The sequence below is a fragment of the Gadus macrocephalus genome, chromosome 4, assembly GCF_031168955.1.
Source record: "Gadus macrocephalus chromosome 4, ASM3116895v1".
NCBI lineage: Eukaryota > Metazoa > Chordata > Actinopteri > Gadiformes > Gadidae > Gadus > Gadus macrocephalus.
The window spans coordinates 23,906,792-23,926,390 of NC_082385.1; the positions used below are offsets into that span (position 1 = coordinate 23,906,792).

The window sequence follows — 19,599 nt, forward strand, 5'->3', positions numbered from 1 at the left end:
GAATGTGTTCGGCACTGTGGGTAATAATCCCTAACTCCCCGTCGGGGAATTGAACCCCGGTCTCCCGCGTGACAGGCGGGGATACTGACCACTATACTAACGAGGAGCTCTGTAAATTCCAATTCCTCAACACGTCCAAGAACTTTGACGTCTACAAGTGGAAACGTGAGTCTGACCTATTCATTTCTGGGGGCACAACTTCTTGAGCTAACAAGCGTTGGTGTTTCATTGGTAGAATTACCTGTCATGCATGAAGCCCTGGTCTGCAACATTGGAAAGTATCTGGGCTGCATTGTAGTGCACCTGCTGCTGAATCTCTGGCTGATTGCAGGCAAAGGTATAAGGCTGGGTCATTTGCGTGACCAAAACAAATTGGCTCTTTTCGTTCGGACTGAGTTAAACCAAGAATCTTCACATTCCTGGTTTCATGCATGGCCAATGGATACTGACCACTGTACTAATGAGGGGCTGTGGTGTTCTAGTATTTCTTAAAGTGAGCAAGCACTATGAGTCCTGCAGGTGGAAATGTGTCTTGAGAGGATTTTGTGAGCCAAAGTGGGACTAAAAGCGAGCATTGGTGGTTCAATGGTAGAATTCTCGCCTGCCTCGCGCGAGGCCCGGGTTCGATTCCCGGCCAATGCAGTGCATAATTATTATGAATTCTTAAAACGCAACTTAAACACAGTGTGTGAATGGTCACATCTCATGGAACATCAAACTGAGCGGGCAAACCTAACTTAACAGATCGTCTGAAATAAATAGTTCTTGACGACAGTGATTTCACTTTTCGTAAGGTGACCTCAAAACTCCCTTCAGAAGTGGGACTCAAACCCACACTTCCAGACGAGACTGCGACCTGATCGCAGCACCTTAGACCGGCCATCCTGACACAAACTAAAAAGTGTCCCAGAGTGAATAGTGGGTTCAATTTCGTTAAACTTGTCAAGTTATCAATGGCCTCGTCTTGCCCACAGACACGTCATGCATCTCAAATAACGCCAGGTTGAATGTGTTCGGCACTGTGGGTAAAAATCCCTAACTCCCCGTCGGGGAATTGAACCCCGTTCTCCCGCGTGACAGGCGGGGATACTGACCACTATACTAACGAGGAGCTCTGTAAATTCCAATTCCTCAACACGTCCAAGAACTTTGACGTCTACAAGTGGAAACGTGAGTCTGACCTATTCATTTCTGGGGGCACAACTTCTTGAGCTAACAAGCGTTGGTGTTTCATTGGTAGAATTACCTGTCATGCATGAAGCCCTGGTCTGCAACATTGGAAAGTATCTGGGCTGCATTGTAGTGCACCTGCTGCTGAATCTCTGGCTGATTGCAGGCAAAGGTATAAGGCTGGGTCATTTGCGTGACCAAAACAAATTGGCTCTTTTCGTTCGGACTGAGTTAAACCAAGAATCTTCACATTCCTGGTTTCATGCATGGCCAATGGATACTGACCACTGTACTAATGAGGGGCTGTGGTGTTCTAGTATTTCTTAAAGTGAGCAAGCACTATGAGTCCTGCAGGTGGAAATGTGTCTTGAGAGGATTTTGTGAGCCAAAGTGGGACTAAAAGCGAGCATTGGTGGTTCAATGGTAGAATTCTCGCCTGCCTCGCGCGAGGCCCGGGTTCGATTCCCGGCCAATGCAGTGCATAATTATTATGAATTCTTAAAACGCAACTTAAACACAGTGTGTGAATGGTCACATCTCATGGAACTTCAAACTGAGCGGGCGAACCTAACTTAACAGATCGTCTGAAATAAATAGTTCTTGACGACAGTGATTTCACTTTTCGTAAGGTGACCTCAAAACTCCCTTCAGAAGTGGGACTCAAACCCACACTTCCAGACGAGACTGTGACCTGATCGCAGCACCTTAGACCGGCCATCCTGACACAAACTAAAAAGTGTCCCAGAGTGAATAGTGGGTGCAATTTCGTTAAACTTGTCAAGTTATCAATGGCCTCGTCTTGCCCACAGACACCTCATGCATCTCAAATAACGCCAGGTTGAATGTGTTCGGCACTGTGGGTAAAAATCCCTAACTCCCCGTCGGGGAATTGAACCCCGGTCTCCCGCGTGACAGGCGGGGATACTGACCACTATACTAACGAGGAGCTCTGTAAATTCCAATTCCTCAACACGTCCAAGAACTTTGACGTCTACAAGTGGAAACGTGAGTCTGACCTATTCATTTCTGGGGGCACAACTTCTTGAGCTAACAAGCGTTGGTGTTTCATTGGTAGAATTACCTGTCATGCATGAAGCCCTGGTCTGCAACATTGGAAAGTATCTGGGCTGCATTGTAGTGCACCTGCTGCTGAATCTCTGGCTGATTGCAGGCAAAGGTATAAGGCTGGGTCATTTGCGTGACCAAAACAAATTGGCTCTTTTCGTTCGGACTGAGTTAAACCAAGAATCTTCACATTCCTGGTTTCATGCATGGCCAATGGATACTGACCACTGTACTAATGAGGGGCTGTGGTGTTCTAGTATTTCTTAAAGTGAGCAAGCACTATGAGTCCTGCAGGTGGAAATGTGTCTTGAGAGGATTTTGTGAGCCAAAGTGGGACTAAAAGCGAGCATTGGTGGTTCAATGGTAGAATTCTCGCCTGCCTCGCGCGAGGCCCGGGTTCGATTCCCGGCCAATGCAGTGCATAATTATTATGAATTCTTAAAACGCAACTTAAACACAGTGTGTGAATGGTCACATCTCATGGAACTTCAAACTGAGCGGGCGAACCTAACTTAACAGATCGTCTGAAATAAATAGTTCTTGACGACAGTGATTTCACTTTTCGTAAGGTGACCTCAAAACTCCCTTCAGAAGTGGGACTCAAACCCACACTTCCAGACGAGACTGTGACCTGATCGCAGCACCTTAGACCGGCCATCCTGACACAAACTAAAAAGTGTCCCAGAGTGAATAGTGGGTGCAATTTCGTTAAACTTGTCAAGTTATCAATGGCCTCGTCTTGCCCACAGACACCTCATGCATCTCAAATAACGCCAGGTTGAATGTGTTCGGCACTGTGGGTAAAAATCCCTAACTCCCCGTCGGGGAATTGAACCCCGGTCTCCCGCGTGACAGGCGGGGATACTGACCACTATACTAACGAGGAGCTCTGTAAATTCCAATTCCTCAACACGTCCAAGAACTTTGACGTCTACAAGTGGAAACGTGAGTCTGACCTATTCATTTCTGGGGGCACAACTTCTTGAGCTAACAAGCGTTGGTGTTTCATTGGTAGAATTACCTGTCATGCATGAAGCCCTGGTCTGCAACATTGGAAAGTATCTGGGCTGCATTGTAGTGCACCTGCTGCTGAATCTCTGGCTGATTGCAGGCAAAGGTATAAGGCTGGGTCATTTGCGTGACCAAAACAAATTGGCTCTTTTCGTTCGGACTGAGTTAAACCAAGAATCTTCACATTCCTGGTTTCATGCATGGCCAAAGGATACTGACCACTGTACTAATGAGGGGCTGTGGTGTTCTAGTATTTCTTAAAGTGAGCAAGCACTATGAGTCCTGCAGGTGGAAATGTGTCTTGAGAGGATTTTGTGAGCCAAAGTGGGACTAAAAGCGAGCATTGGTGGTTCAATGGTAGAATTCTCGCCTGCCTCGCGCGAGGCCCGGGTTCGATTCCCGGCCAATGCAGTGCATAATTATTATGAATTCTTAAAACGCAACTTAAACACAGTGTGTGAATGGTCACATCTCATGGAACATCAAACTGAGCGGGCGAACCTAACTTAACAGATCGTCTGAAATAAATAGTTCTTGACGACAGTGATTTCACTTTTCGTAAGGTGACCTCAAAACTCCCTTCAGAAGTGGGACTCAAACCCACACTTCCAGACGAGACTGCGACCTGATCGCAGCACCTTAGACCGGCCATCCTGACACAAACTAAAAAGTGTCCCAGAGTGAATAGTGGGTGCAATTTCGTTAAACTTGTCAAGTTATCAATGGCCTCGTCTTGCCCACAGACACCTCATGCATCTCAAATAACGCCAGGTTGAATGTGTTCGGCACTGTGGGTAAAAATCCCTAACTCCCCGTCGTGGAATTGAACCCCGGTCTCCCGCGTGACAGGCGGGGATACTGACCACTATACTAACGAGGAGCTCTGTAAATTCCAATTCCTCAACACGTCCAAGAACTTTGACGTCTACAAGTGGAAACGTGAGTCTGACCTATTCATTTCTGGGGGCACAACTTCTTGAGCTAACAAGCGTTGGTGTTTCATTGGTAGAATTACCTGTCATGCATGAAGCCCTGGTCTGCAACATTGGAAAGTATCTGGGCTGCATTGTAGTGCACCTGCTGCTGAATCTCTGGCTGATTGCAGGCAAAGGTATAAGGCTGGGTCATTTGCGTGACCAAAACAAATTGGCTCTTTTCGTTCGGACTGAGTTAAACCAAGAATCTTCACATTCCTGGTTTCATGCATGGCCAAAGGATACTGACCACTGTACTAATGAGGGGCTGTGGTGTTCTAGTATTTCTTAAAGTGAGCAAGCACTATGAGTCCTGCAGGTGGAAATGTGTCTTGAGAGGATTTTGTGAGCCAAAGTGGGACTAAAAGCGAGCATTGGTGGTTCAATGGTAGAATTCTCGCCTGCCTCGCGCGAGGCCCGGGTTCGATTCCCGGCCAATGTAGTGCATAATTATTATGAATTCTTAAAACGCAACTTAAACACAGTGTGTGAATGGTCACATCTCATGGAACATCAAACTGAGCGGGCGAACCTAACTTAACAGATCGTCTGAAATAAATAGTTCTTGACGACAGTGATTTCACTTTTCGTAAGGTGACCTCAAAACTCCCTTCAGAAGTGGGACTCAAACCCACACTTCCAGACGAGACTGCGACCTGATCGCAGCACCTTAGACCGGCCATCCTGACACAAACTAAAAAGTGTCCCAGAGTGAATAGTGGGTGCAATTTCGTTAAACTTGTCAAGTTATCAATGGCCTCGTCTTGCCCACAGACACCTCATGCATCTCAAATAACGCCAGGTTGAATGTGTTCGGCACTGTGGGTAAAAATCCCTAACTCCCCGTCGGGGAATTGAACCCCGGTCTCCCGCGTGACAGGCGGGGATACTGACCACTATACTAACGAGGAGCTCTGTAAATTCCAATTCCTCAACACGTCCAAGAACTTTGACGTCTACAAGTGGAAACGTGAGTCTGACCTATTCATTTCTGGGGGCACAACTTCTTGAGCTAACAAGCGTTGGTGTTTCATTGGTAGAATTACCTGTCATGCATGAAGCCCTGGTCTGCAACATTGGAAAGTATCTGGGCTGCATTGTAGTGCACCTGCTGCTGAATCTCTGGCTGATTGCAGGCAAAGGTATAAGGCTGGGTCATTTGCGTGACCAAAACAAATTGGCTCTTTTCGTTCGGACTGAGTTAAACCAAGAATCTTCACATTCCTGGTTTCATGCATGGCAAAAGGATACTGACCACTGTACTAATGAGGGGCTGTGGTGTTCTAGTATTTCTTAAAGTGAGCAAGCACTATGAGTCCTGCAGGTGGAAATGTGTCTTGAGAGGATTTTGTGAGCCAAAGTGGGACTAAAAGCGAGCATTGGTGGTTCAATGGTAGAATTCTCGCCTGCCTCGCGCGAGGCCCGGGTTCGATTCCCGGCCAATGCAGTGCATAATTATTATGAATTCTTAAAACGCAACTTAAACACAGTGTGTGAATGGTCACATCTCATGGAACATCAAACTGAGCGGGCGAACCTAACTTAACAGATCGTCTGAAATAAATAGTTCTTGACGACAGTGATTTCACTTTTCGTAAGGTGACCTCAAAACTCCCTTCAGAAGTGGGACTCAAACCCACACTTCCAGACGAGACTGCGACCTGATCGCAGCACCTTAGACCGGCCATCCTGACACAAACTAAAAAGTGTCCCAGAGTGAATAGTGGGTGCAATTTCGTTAAACTTGTCAAGTTATCAATGGCCTCGTCTTGCCCACAGACACCTCATGCATCTCAAATAACGCCAGGTTGAATGTGTTCGGCACTGTGGGTAAAAATCCCTAACTCCCCGTCGTGGAATTGAACCCCGGTCTCCCGCGTGACAGGCGGGGATACTGACCACTATACTAACGAGGAGCTCTGTAAATTCCAATTCCTCAACACGTCCAAGAACTTTGACGTCTACAAGTGGAAACGTGAGTCTGACCTATTCATTTCTGGGGGCACAACTTCTTGAGCTAACAAGCGTTGGTGTTTCATTGGTAGAATTACCTGTCATGCATGAAGCCCTGGTCTGCAACATTGGAAAGTATCTGGGCTGCATTGTAGTGCACCTGCTGCTGAATCTCTGGCTGATTGCAGGCAAAGGTATAAGGCTGGGTCATTTGCGTGACCAAAACAAATTGGCTCTTTTCGTTCGGACTGAGTTAAACCAAGAATCTTCACATTCCTGGTTTCATGCATGGCCAAAGGATACTGACCACTGTACTAATGAGGGGCTGTGGTGTTCTAGTATTTCTTAAAGTGAGCAAGCACTATGAGTCCTGCAGGTGGAAATGTGTCTTGAGAGGATTTTGTGAGCCAAAGTGGGACTAAAAGCGAGCATTGGTGGTTCAATGGTAGAATTCTCGCCTGCCTCGCGCGAGGCCCGGGTTCGATTCCCGGCCAATGTAGTGCATAATTATTATGAATTCTTAAAACGCAACTTAAACACAGTGTGTGAATGGTCACATCTCATGGAACATCAAACTGAGCGGGCGAACCTAACTTAACAGATCGTCTGAAATAAATAGTTCTTGACGACAGTGATTTCACTTTTCGTAAGGTGACCTCAAAACTCCCTTCAGAAGTGGGACTCAAACCCACACTTCCAGACGAGACTGCGACCTGATCGCAGCACCTTAGACCGGCCATCCTGACACAAACTAAAAAGTGTCCCAGAGTGAATAGTGGGTGCAATTTCGTTAAACTTGTCAAGTTATCAATGGCCTCGTCTTGCCCACAGACACCTCATGCATCTCAAATAACGCCAGGTTGAATGTGTTCGGCACTGTGGGTAAAAATCCCTAACTCCCCGTCGGGGAATTGAACCCCGATCTCCCGCGTGACAGGCGGGGATACTGACCACTATACTAACGAGGAGCTCTGTAAATTCCAATTCCTCAACACGTCCAAGAACTTTGACGTCTACAAGTGGAAACGTGAGTCTGACCTATTCATTTCTGGGGGCACAACTTCTTGAGCTAACAAGCGTTGGTGTTTCATTGGTAGAATTACCTGTCATGCATGAAGCCCTGGTCTGCAACATTGGAAAGTATCTGGGCTGCATTGTAGTGCACCTGCTGCTGAATCTCTGGCTGATTGCAGGCAAAGGTATAAGGCTGGGTCATTTGCGTGACCAAAACAAATTGGCTCTTTTCGTTCGGACTGAGTTAAACCAAGAATCTTCACATTCCTGGTTTCATGCATGGCCAAAGGATACTGACCACTGTACTAATGAGGGGCTGTGGTGTTCTAGTATTTCTTAAAGTGAGCAAGCACTATGAGTCCTGCAGGTGGAAATGTGTCTTGAGAGGATTTTGTGAGCCAAAGTGGGACTAAAAGCGAGCATTGGTGGTTCAATGGTAGAATTCTCGCCTGCCTCGCGCGAGGCCCGGGTTCGATTCCCGGCCAATGCAGTGCATAATTATTATGAATTCTTAAAACGCAACTTAAACACAGTGTGTGAATGGTCACATCTCATGGAACATCAAACTGAGCGGGCGAACCTAACTTAACAGATCGTCTGAAATAAATAGTTCTTGACGACAGTGATTTCACTTTTCGTAAGGTGACCTCAAAACTCCCTTCAGAAGTGGGACTCAAACCCACACTTCCAGACGAGACTGCGACCTGATCGCAGCACCTTAGACCGGCCATCCTGACACAAACTAAAAAGTGTCCCAGAGTGAATAGTGGGTGCAATTTCGTTAAACTTGTCAAGTTATCAATGGCCTCGTCTTGCCCACAGACACCTCATGCATCTCAAATAACGCCAGGTTGAATGTGTTCGGCACTGTGGGTAAAAATCCCTAACTCCCCGTCGTGGAATTGAACCCCGGTCTCCCGCGTGACAGGCGGGGATACTGACCACTATACTAACGAGGAGCTCTATAAATTCCAATTCCTCAACACGTCCAAGAACTTTGACGTCTACAAGTGGAAACGTGAGTCTGACCTATTCATTTCTGGGGGCACAACTTCTTGAGCTAACAAGCGTTGGTGTTTCATTGGTAGAATTACCTGTCATGCATGAAGCCCTGGTCTGCAACATTGGAAAGTATCTGGGCTGCATTGTAGTGCACCTGCTGCTGAATCTCTGGCTGATTGCAGGCAAAGGTATAAGGCTGGGTCATTTGCGTGACCAAAACAAATTGGCTCTTTTCGTTCGGACTGAGTTAAACCAAGAATCTTCACATTCCTGGTTTCATGCATGGCCAAAGGATACTGACCACTGTACTAATGAGGGGCTGTGGTGTTCTAGTATTTCTTAAAGTGAGCAAGCACTATGAGTCCTGCAGGTGGAAATGTGTCTTGAGAGGATTTTGTGAGCCAAAGTGGGACTAAAAGCGAGCATTGGTGGTTCAATGGTAGAATTCTCGCCTGCCTCGCGCGAGGCCCGGGTTCGATTCCCGGCCAATGCAGTGCATAATTATTATGAATTCTTAAAACGCAACTTAAACACAGTGTGTGAATGGTCACATCTCATGGAACATCAAACTGAGCGGGCAAACCTAACTTAACAGATCGTCTGAAATAAATAGTTCTTGACGACAGTGATTTCACTTTTCGTAAGGTGACCTCAAAACTCCCTTCAGAAGTGGGACTCAAACCCACACTTCCAGACGAGACTGCGACCTGATCGCAGCACCTTAGACCGGCCATCCTGACACAAACTAAAAAGTGTACCAGAGTGAACAGTGGGTTCAATTTCGTTAAACTTGTCAAGTTATCAATGACCTCGTCTTGCCCACAGACACCTCAAATAACGCCAGGTTGAATGTGTTCGGCACTGTGGGTAAATATCCCTAACTCCCCATCGGTGAATTGAACCCCGGTCTCCCGCGTGACAGGCGGGGATACTGACCACTATACTAACGAGGAACTCTGTGGATATACGTTCCTCAACACGTCCAAGAACTTTGAAGACTACAGGTGGAAACGTGAGTCTGACCTATTCATTTCTGGGGGCACAACTTCTTGAGCTAACAAGCGTTGGTGTTTCATTGGTAGAATTACCTGTCATGCATGAAGCCCTGGTCTGCAACATTGGAAAGTATCTGGGCTGCATTGTAGTGCACCTGCTGCTGAATCTCTGGCTGATTGCAGGCAAAGGTAGAAGGCTGGGTCATTTGCGTGACCAAAACAAATTGGCTCTTTTCGTTCGGACTGAGTTAAACCAAGAATCTTCACATTCCTGGTTTCATGCATGGCCAAAGGATACTGACCACTGTACTAATGAGGGGCTGTGGTGTTCTAGTATTTCTTAAAGTGAGCAAGCACTATGAGTCCTGCAGGTGGAAATGTGTCTTGAGAGGATTTTGTGAGCCAAAGTGGGACTAAAAGCGAGCATTGGTGGTTCAATGGTAGAATTCTCGCCTGCCTCGCGCGAGGCCCGGGTTCGATTCCCGGCCAATGCAGTGCATAATTATTATGAATTCTTAAAACGCAACTTAAACACAGTGTGTGAATGGTCACATCTCATGGAACATCAAACTGAGCGGGCAAACCTAACTTAACAGATCGTCTGAAATAAATAGTTCTTGACGACAGTGATTTCACTTTTCGTAAGGTGACCTCAAAACTCCCTTCAGAAGTGGGACTCAAACCCACACTTCCAGACGAGACTGCGACCTGATCGCAGCACCTTAGACCGGCCATCCTGACACAAACTAAAAAGTGTACCAGAGTGAACAGTGGGTTCAATTTCGTTAAACTTGTCAAGTTATCAATGACCTCGTCTTGCCCACAGACACCTCAAATAACGCCAGGTTGAATGTGTTCGGCACTGTGGGTAAATATCCCTAACTCCCCATCGGTGAATTGAACCCCGGTCTCCCGCGTGACAGGCGGGGATACTGACCACTATACTAACGAGGAACTCTGTGGATATACGTTCCTCAACACGTCCAAGAACTTTGAAGACTACAGGTGGAAACGTGAGTCTGACCTATTCATTTCTGGGGGCACAACTTCTTGAGCTAACAAGCGTTGGTGTTTCATTGGTAGAATTACCTGTCATGCATGAAGCCCTGGTCTGCAACATTGGAAAGTATCTGGGCTGCATTGTAGTGCACCTGCTGCTGAATCTCTGGCTGATTGCAGGCAAAGGTAGAAGGCTGGGTCATTTGCGTGACCAAAACAAATTGGCTCTTTTCGTTCGGACTGAGTTAAACCAAGAATCTTCACATTCCTGGTTTCATGCATGGCCAATGGATACTGACCACTGTACTAATGAGGGGCTGTGGTGTTCTAGTATTTCTTAAAGTGAGCAAGCACTATGAGTCCTGCAGGTGGAAATGTGTCTTGAGAGGATTTTGTGAGCCAAAGTGGGACTAAAAGGGAGCATTGGTGGTTCAGTGGTAGAATTCTCGCCTGCCACGCGGGAGGCGCGGGTTCGATTCCCGGCCAATGCAGTGCATAATTATTATGAATTCTTAAAACGCAACTTAAACACAGTGTGTGAATGGTCACATCTCATGGAACATCAAACTGAGCGGGCGAACCTAACTTAACAGATCGTCTGAAATAAATAGTTCTTGACGACAGTGATTTCACTTTTCGTAAGGTGACCTCAAAACTCCCTTCAGAAGTGGGACTCAAACCCACACTTCCAGACGAGACTGCGACCTGATCGCAGCACCTTAGACCGGCCATCCTGACACAAACTAAAAAGTGTACCAGAGTGAACAGTGGGTTCAATTTCGTTAAACTTGTCAAGTTATCAATGACCTCGTCTTGCCCACAGACACCTCAAATAACGCCAGGTTGAATGTGTTCGGCACTGTGGGTAAATATCCCTAACTCCCCATCGGGGAATTGAACCCCGGTCTCCCGCGTGACAGGCGGGGATACTGACCACTATACTAACGAGGAACTCTGTGGATATACGTTCCTCAACACGTCCAAGAACTTTGAAGACTACAGGTGGAAACGTGAGTCTGACCTATTCATTTCTGGGGGCACAACTTCTTGAGCTAACAAGCGTTGGTGTTTCATTGGTAGAATTACCTGTCATGCATGAAGCCCTGGTCTGCAACATTGGAAAGTATCTGGGCTGCATTGTAGTGCACCTGCTGCTGAATCTCTGGCTGATTGCAGGCAAAGGTATAAGGCTGGGTCATTTGCGTGACCAAAACAAATAGGCTCTTTTCGTTCGGACTGAGTTAAACCAAGAATCTTCACATTCCTGGTTTCATGCATGGCCAATGGATACTGACCACTGTACTAATGAGGGGCTGTGGTGTTCTAGTATTTCTTAAAGTGAGCAAGCACTATGAGTCCTGCAGGTGGAAATGTGTCTTGAGAGGATTTTGTGAGCCAAAGTGGGACTAAAAGCGAGCATTGGTGGTTCAGTGGTAGAATTCTCGCCTGCCACGCGGGAGGCCCGGGTTCGATTCCCGGCCAATGCAGTGCATAATTATTATGAATTCTTAAAACGCAACTTAAACACAGTGTGTGAATGGTCACATCTCATGGAACATCAAACTGAGCGGGCGAACCTAACTTAACAGATCGTCTGAAATAAATAGTTCTTGACGACAGTGATTTCACTTTTCGTAAGGTGACCTCAAAACTCCCTTCAGAAGTGGGACTCAAACCCACACTTCCAGACGAGACTGCGACCTGATCGCAGCACCTTAGACCGGCCATCCTGACACAAACTAAAAAGTGTCCCAGAGTGAATAGTGGGTGCAATTTCGTTAAACTTGTCAAGTTATCAATGGCCTCGTCTTGCCCACAGACACCTCATGCATCTCAAATAACGCCAGGTTGAATGTGTTCGGCACTGGGGGTAAAAATCCCTAACTCCCCGTCGGGGAATTGAACCCCGGTCTCCCGCGTGACAGGCGGGGATACTGACCACTATACTAACGAGGAGCTCTGTAAATTCCAATTCCTCAACACGTCCAAGAACTTTGAAGACTACAGGTGGAAACGTGAGTCTGACCAATTCATTTCTGGGGGCACAACTTCTTGAGCTAACAAGCGTTGGTGTTTCATTGGTAGAATTACCTGTCATGCATGAAGCCCTGGTCTGCAACATTGGAAAGTATCTGGGCTGCATTGTAGTGCACCTGCTGCTGAATCTCTGGCTGATTGCAGGCAAAGGTATAAGGCTGGGTCATTTGCGAATAACGCCAGGTTCAAATAACGCCAGGTTGAATGTGTTCGGCACTGTGGGTAAATATCCCTAACTCCCGTCGGGGAATTGAACCCCGGTCTCCCGCGTGACAGGCGGGGATACTGACCACTATACTAACGAGGAACTCTGTGGATATACGTTCCTCAACACGTCCAAGAACTTTGAAGACTACAGGTGGAAACGTGAGTCTGACCTATTCATTTCTGGGGGCACAACTTCTTGAGCTAACAAGCGTTGGTGTTTCATTGGTAGAATTACCTGTCATGCATGAAGCCCTGGTCTGCAACATTGGAAAGTATCTGGGCTGCATTGTAGTGCACCTGCTGCTGAATCTCTGGCTGATTGCAGGCAAAGGTAGAAGGCTGGGTCATTTGCGTGACCAAAACAAATTGGCTCTTTTCGTTCGGACTGAGTTAAACCAAGAATCTTCACATTCCTGGTTTCATGCATGGCCAATGGATACTGACCACTGTACTAATGAGGGGCTGTGGTGTTCCAGTATTTCTTAAAGTGAGCAAGCACTATGAGTCCTGCAGGTGGAAATGTGTCTTGAGAGGATTTTGTGAGCCAAAGTGGGACTAAAAGGGAGCATTGGTGGTTCAGTGGTAGAATTCTCGCCTGCCACGCGGGGGGCCCGGGTTCGATTCCCGGCCAATGCAGTGCATAATTATTATGAATTCTTAAAACGCAACTTAAACACAGTGTGTGAATGGTCACATCTCATGGAACATCAAACTGAGCGGGCGAACCTAACTTAACAGATCGTCTGAAATAAATAGTTCTTGACGACAGTGATTTCACTTTTCGTAAGGTGACCTCAAAACTCCCTTCAGAAGTGGGACTCAAACCCACACTTCCAGACGAGACTGTGACCTGATCGCAGCACCTTAGACCGGCCATCCTGACACAAACTAAAAAGTGTCCCAGAGTGAATAGTGGGTGCAATTTCGTTAAACTTGTCAAGTTATCAATGGCCTCGTCTTGCCCACAGACACCTCATGCATCTCAAATAACGCCAGGTTGAATGTGTTCGGCACTGTGGGTAAAAATCCCTAACTCCCCGTCGGGGAATTGAACCCCGGTCTCCCGCGTGACAGGCGGGGATACTGACCACTATACTAACGAAGAGCTCTGTAAATTCCAATTCCTCAACACGTCCAAGAACTTTGACGTCTACAAGTGGAAACGTGAGTCTGACCTATTCATTTCTGGGGGCACAACTTCTTGAGCTAACAAGCGTTGGTGTTTCATTGGTAGAATTACCTGTCATGCATGAAGCCCTGGTCTGCAACATTGGAAAGTATCTGGGCTGCATTGTAGTGCACCTGCTGCTGAATCTCTGGCTGATTGCAGGCAAAGGTATAAGGCTGGGTCATTTGCGTGACCAAAACAAATTGGCTCTTTTCGTTCGGACTGAGTTAAACCAAGAATCTTCACATTCCTGGTTTCATGCATGGCCAATGGATACTGACCACTGTACTAATGAGGGGCTGTGGTGTTCTAGTATTTCTTAAAGTGAGCAAGCACTATGAGTCCTGCAGGTGGAAATGTGTCTTGAGAGGATTTTGTGAGCCAAAGTGGGACTAAAAGCGAGCATTGGTGGTTCAATGGTAGAATTCTCGCCTGCCTCGCGCGAGGCCCGGGTTCGATTCCCGGCCAATGCAGTGCATAATTATTATGAATTCTTAAAAAGCAACTTAAACACAGTGTGTGAATGGTCACATCTCATGGAACATCAAACTGAGCGGGCGAACCTAACTTAACAGATCGTCTGAAATAAATAGTTCTTGACGACAGTGATTTCACTTTTCGTAAGGTGACCTCAAAACTCCCTTCAGAAGTGGGACTCAAACCCACACTTCCAGACGAGACTGTGACCTGATCGCAGCACCTTAGACCGGCCATCCTGACACAAACTAAAAAGTGTCCCAGAGTGAATAGTGGGTGCAATTTCGTTAAACTTGTCAAGTTATCAATGGCCTCGTCTTGCCCACAGACACCTCATGCATCTCAAATAACACCAGGTTGAATGTGTTCGGCACTGTGGGTAAAAATCCCTAACTCCCCGTCGGGGAATTGAACCCCGGTCTCCCGCGTGACAGGCGGGGATACTGACCACTATACTAACGAGGAGCTCTGTAAATTCCAATTCCTCAACACGTCCAAGAACTTTGACGTCTACAAGTGGAAACGTGAGTCTGACCTATTCATTTCTGGGGGCACAACATCTTGAGCTAACAAGCGTTGGTGTTTCATTGGTAGAATTACCTGTCATGCATGAAGCCCTGGTCTGCAACATTGGAAAGTATCTGGGCTGCATTGTAGTGCACCTGCTGCTGAATCTCTGGCTGATTGCAGGCAAAGGTATAAGGCTGGGTCATTTGCGTGACCAAAACAAATTGGCTCTTTTCGTTCGGACTGAGTTAAACCAAGAATCTTCACATTCCTGGTTTCATGCATGGCCAATGGATACTGACCACTGTACTAATGAGGGGCTGTGGTGTTCTAGTATTTCTTAAAGTGAGCAAGCACTATGAGTCCTGCAGGTGGAAATGTGTCTTGAGAGGATTTTGTGAGCCAAAGTGGGACTAAAAGCGAGCATTGGTGGTTCAATGGTAGAATTCTCGCCTGCCTCGCGCGAGGCCCGGGTTCGATTCCCGGCCAATGCAGTGCATAATTATTATGAATTCTTAAAACGCAACTTAAACACAGTGTGTGAATGGTCACATCTCATGGAACATCAAACTGAGCGGGCAAACCTAACTTAAAAGATCGTCTGAAATAAATAGTTCTTGACGACAGTGATTTCACTTTTCGTAAGGTGACCTCAAAACTCCCTTCAGAAGTGGGACTCAAACCCACACTTCCAGACGAGACTGTGACCTGATCGCAGCACCTTAGACCGGCCATCCTGACACAAACTAAAAAGTGTCCCAGAGTGAATAGTGGGTGCAATTTCGTTAAACTTGTCAAGTTATCAATGGCCTCGTCTTGCCCACAGACACCTCATATAACGCCAGGTTGAATGTGTTCGGCACTGTGGGTAAATATCCCTAACTCCCCATCGGGGAATTGAACCCCGGTCTCCCGCGTGACAGGCGGGGATACTGACCACTATACTAACGAGGAACTCTGTTGATATACGTTCCTCAACACGTCCAAGAACTTTGAAGAATACAGGTGGAAACGTGAGTCTGACCTATTCATTTCTGGGGGCACAACTTCTTGAGCTAACAAGCGTTGGTGTTTCATTGGTAGAATTACCTGTCATGCATGAAGCCCTGGTCTGCAACATTGGAAAGTATCTGGGCTGCATTGTAGTGCACCTGCTGCTGAATCTCTGGCTGATTGCAGGCAAAGGTATAAGGCTGGGTCATTTGCGTGACCAAAACAAATTGGCTCTTTTCGTTCGGACTGAGTTAAACCAAGAATCTTCACATTCCTGGTTTCATGCATGGCCAAAGGATACTGACCACTGTACTAATGAGGGGCTGTGGTGTTCTAGTATTTCTTAAAGTGAGCAAGCACTATGAGTCCTGCAGGTGGAAATGTGTCTTGAGAGGATTTTGTGAGCCAAAGTGGGACTAAAAGCGAGCATTGGTGGTTCAATGGTAGAATTCTCGCCTGCCTCGCGCGAGGCCCGGGTTCGATTCCCGGCCAATGCAGTGCATAATTATTATGAATTCTTAAAACGCAACTTAAACACAGTGTGTGAATGGTCACATCTCATGGAACATCAAACTGAGCGGGCGAACCTAACTTAACAGATCGTCTGAAATAAATAGTTCTTGACGACAGTGATTTCACTTTTCGTAAGGTGACCTCAAAACTCCCTTCAGAAGTGGGACTCAAACCCACACTTCCAGACGAGACTGCGACCTGATCGCAGCGCCTTAGACCGGCCATCCTGACACAAACTAAAAAGTGTCCCAGAGTGAATAGTGGGTGCAATTTCGTTAAACTTGTCAAGTTATCAATGGCCTCGTCTTGCCCACAGACACCTCATGCATCTCAAATAACGCCAGGTTGAATGTGTTCGGCACTGTGGGTAAATATCCCTAACTCCCCATCGGGGAATTGAACCCCGGTCTCCCGCGTGACAGGCGGGGATACTGACCACTATACTAACGAGGAACTCTGTGGATATACGTTCCTCAACACGTCCAAGAACTTTGAAGACTACAGGTGGAAACGTGAGTCTGACCTATTCATTTCTGGGGGCACAACTTCTTGAGCTAACAAGCGTTGGTGTTTCATTGGTAGAATTACCTGTCATGCATGAAGCCCTGGTCTGCAACATTGGAAAGTATCTGGGCTGCATTGTAGTGCACCTGCTGCTGAATCTCTGGCTGATTGCAGGCAAAGGTAGAAGGCTGGGTCATTTGCGTGACCAAAACAAATTGGCTCTTTTCGTTCGGACTGAGTTAAACCAAGAATCTTCACATTCCTGGTTTCATGCATGGCCAAAGGATACTGACCACTGTACTAATGAGGGGCTGTGGTGTTCTAGTATTTCTTAAAGTGAGCAAGCACTATGAGTCCTGCAGGTGGAAATGTGTCTTGAGAGGATTTTGTGAGCCAAAGTGGGACTAAAAGGGAGCATTGGTGGTTCAGTGGTAGAATTCTCGCCTGCCTCGCGCGAGGCCCGGGTTCGATTCCCGGCCAATGCAGTGCATAATTATTATGAATTCTTAAAACGCAACTTAAACACAATGTGTGAATTGTCACATCTCATGGAACATCAAACTGAGCGGGCGAACCTAACTTAACAGATCGTCTGAAATAAATAGTTCTTGACGACAGTGATTTCACTTTTCGTAAGGTGACCTCAAAACTCCCTTCAGAAGTGGGACTCAAACCCACACTTCCAGACGAGACTGTGACCTGATCGCAGCACCTTAGACCGGCCATCCTGACACAAACTAAAAAGTGTCCCAGAGTGAATAGTGGGTGCAATTTCGTTAAACTTGTCAAGTTATCAATGGCCTCGTCTTGCCCACAGACACCTCATGCATCTCAAATAACGCCAGGTTGAATGTGTTCGGCACTGTGGGTAAAAATCCCTAACTCCCCGTCGGGGAATTGAACCCCGGTCTCCCGCACGGGAGCCGAGAATAGTCGTCCTTAACTTCCTTAACTTTTCCCATTCATTCTCTATGGTAGTTCTTATCACTACGGATGTAATATTTTTCTGGCCACAAGCGGGATTTTGGTGGCGCTGTTTCCCCCCTCGGCAGAAGTAAGGAGATGATTTCTTTTCTGAGTGACAGACAGCATCGAACGTTCTCGGGCGTTGAACGTTCTGGAAGAGTTGACATTTATTTTCATCCGTGGACAAGTTTACTTTTCGCCAGGAGACACCAAGTTAACAACAACAAGTTAGCTTTTCAATTGTAAGTTGGACCTATTGTTTTTAACTCGTAAATTCACTTTTATACGTAACGTTATATGTTACAACAGCTTCTAAATAATATTACTGTGTACACACTGTAAGAGCCATCTGTCAGGTCAGCGTCACACTGAAATATCTCTATCTATATATATATAAATACAAATACCCCTCATTAATCGATACTCTCTGACTACTATCTGAAGGGGGATTAGTATTGTCTCAGTTAAGTTAAGTTAATTTACGTGGGTTAAACCCACTAGACTCATTACAAATGCTCATTAATGTTGATATGAATAATGCTGTTAATATAACAGTATTATTATATAGCTTTAATTATTACTACATTACAATATAACTTATACTAGCTACTCTTACTGTATAATCATATACAACTATGTAATATGCATTCTTTTTTGCAGTGAAAAGAAATCATGAATCCCGTCAGCTTCTTCCCCGGAAAGATGACGGTGACATTTAGGAGGGGACCATCGGGTCATCTGCGGCAGGACCCATCCTCTGAGGCCATGAGGATAAAACATAATCCTGGGCTTCAGGTCAATAGTCCCGCTGAGAAACCTGAGCTAGTGAAGACCAGCGCTCGCACTGTGGTCATCCAGCGAGGAGGGGATGTGTCGGACCGACAGGAGGTGATGGGAGAGTACCTGCTGCAGTTTGGCAAGTACCAGGGAAAATCGTTCAAGTGGCTCCTCGAGAACGATGTTGGCTACACCATCTACCTGATGAAAAAGGTAGACGATGAGGAGAGAGCCGGGACCTTCAACCCACAGGGACACAGTAAGGACAGCCTGCTGTCTTTTCTGGACTATGCCAGGAGCTTCCAGGAAATACAGGACCTGAGGAACTACCTGATCTCCAGGAACCCTGCTGAACCTGTGGCGTCAGAGGGGGACAATATTGTCGGCTTTGGTCGCAGGGCCAAAACCACCTGGAGGCAGATCTGGGAGAGCAGGGCGGATGGTTATGCTGCCTACATCTCACGCCAAAAGTGCATCAAAAACAGCAAGATGTACAACCTGCAGCAGTACATCCTCAAGCAGGAAAGGGCTGAATCCTGTCCAACACCTGCAGAAGGCTCCACTACATCTACTGCCTCCATCCCAACATCAGGCACTCTAGGTCAGTTCACAACAATATTCAAATACTGACTTCATGATCTTTGAATGTACCTAAAACACAATGAATGTTTTGTTTAATCTCCTGTCCAACACCTGCAGAAGGCTCCACCACATCTACTGCCTCCACCACATCTACTGCCTCCACCCCAACATCAGGCACTCTAGGTCAGTTCACAACAATATTCAAATACTGACTTCATGATCTTTGAATGTACCTAAAACACAATGAATGTTTTGTTTAATCTCCTGTCAAACACCTGCAGAAGGCTCCACCACATCTACTGCCTCCACCACATCTACTGCCTCCACCCCAACAGCAGGCACTCTAGGTCAGTTAACAACAATATTCAAATACTGACTTCATGATCTTTTAATGTACCTAAAACACAATGAATGTTTTGTTTAATCTCCTAGTGATGGAGGAGGACGAGGAACTGGAGAGACAGATGTTGAACCTGTCTCCATCTTTATTTGACACCGGAGTAAGCAGGTGGATCATCAAGGGTGAAACCGTAACTCTTCCGGTACTTGATCAAATGTCCCCTGTGCTTTCAGGCCCACCAGCAGCAGTCCAGGGAAGAGCAGCTGTGGATCCAACGAAAGGTTTTTCTTCATCAGTGCGGACGGAGGATTCTGTTTACAACAGAATTCACCTGTCGTTACTATT

General features: G+C 46.5%; 1 protein-coding gene and 7 non-coding genes across 8 annotated transcripts; 2 read left to right on the forward strand and 6 right to left on the reverse strand.

Moving 5' to 3' along the window:
• Positions 1-34: 34 nt before the first annotated feature.
• On the reverse strand, positions 35-106 carry trnad-guc (transfer RNA aspartic acid (anticodon GUC)). The gene has a single exon. It is a non-coding gene; the product is annotated as a tRNA-Asp (tRNA).
• Positions 107-2,044: 1,938 nt separating this feature from the next.
• Positions 2,045-2,116, reverse strand: trnad-guc (transfer RNA aspartic acid (anticodon GUC)). Its single transcript has one exon. It is a non-coding gene; the product is annotated as a tRNA-Asp (tRNA).
• A 933-nt stretch (positions 2,117-3,049) lies between these two features.
• On the reverse strand, positions 3,050-3,121 carry trnad-guc (transfer RNA aspartic acid (anticodon GUC)). The gene has a single exon. It is a non-coding gene; the product is annotated as a tRNA-Asp (tRNA).
• A 1,938-nt stretch (positions 3,122-5,059) lies between these two features.
• trnad-guc (transfer RNA aspartic acid (anticodon GUC)) lies at positions 5,060-5,131 on the reverse strand. Its single transcript has one exon. It is a non-coding gene; the product is annotated as a tRNA-Asp (tRNA).
• A 6,468-nt stretch (positions 5,132-11,599) lies between these two features.
• trnag-gcc (transfer RNA glycine (anticodon GCC)) lies at positions 11,600-11,670 on the forward strand. The gene has a single exon. It is a non-coding gene; the product is annotated as a tRNA-Gly (tRNA).
• Positions 11,671-12,067: 397 nt separating this feature from the next.
• trnad-guc (transfer RNA aspartic acid (anticodon GUC)) lies at positions 12,068-12,139 on the reverse strand. Its single transcript has one exon. It is a non-coding gene; the product is annotated as a tRNA-Asp (tRNA).
• A 2,326-nt stretch (positions 12,140-14,465) lies between these two features.
• Positions 14,466-14,537, reverse strand: trnad-guc (transfer RNA aspartic acid (anticodon GUC)). The gene has a single exon. It is a non-coding gene; the product is annotated as a tRNA-Asp (tRNA).
• A 2,982-nt stretch (positions 14,538-17,519) lies between these two features.
• LOC132456378 (uncharacterized) lies at positions 17,520-19,175 on the forward strand. Its single transcript, XM_060050724.1, has 3 exons — positions 17,520-17,797; positions 18,216-18,933; positions 19,032-19,175. The coding sequence occupies exons 2-3, from the start codon at positions 18,228-18,230 to the stop codon at positions 19,124-19,126; spliced, it is 801 nt and encodes a 266-aa protein (XP_059906707.1). The 5' UTR covers positions 17,520-17,797; positions 18,216-18,227; the 3' UTR covers positions 19,127-19,175.
• The last annotated feature ends 424 nt before the right edge of the window (positions 19,176-19,599 follow it).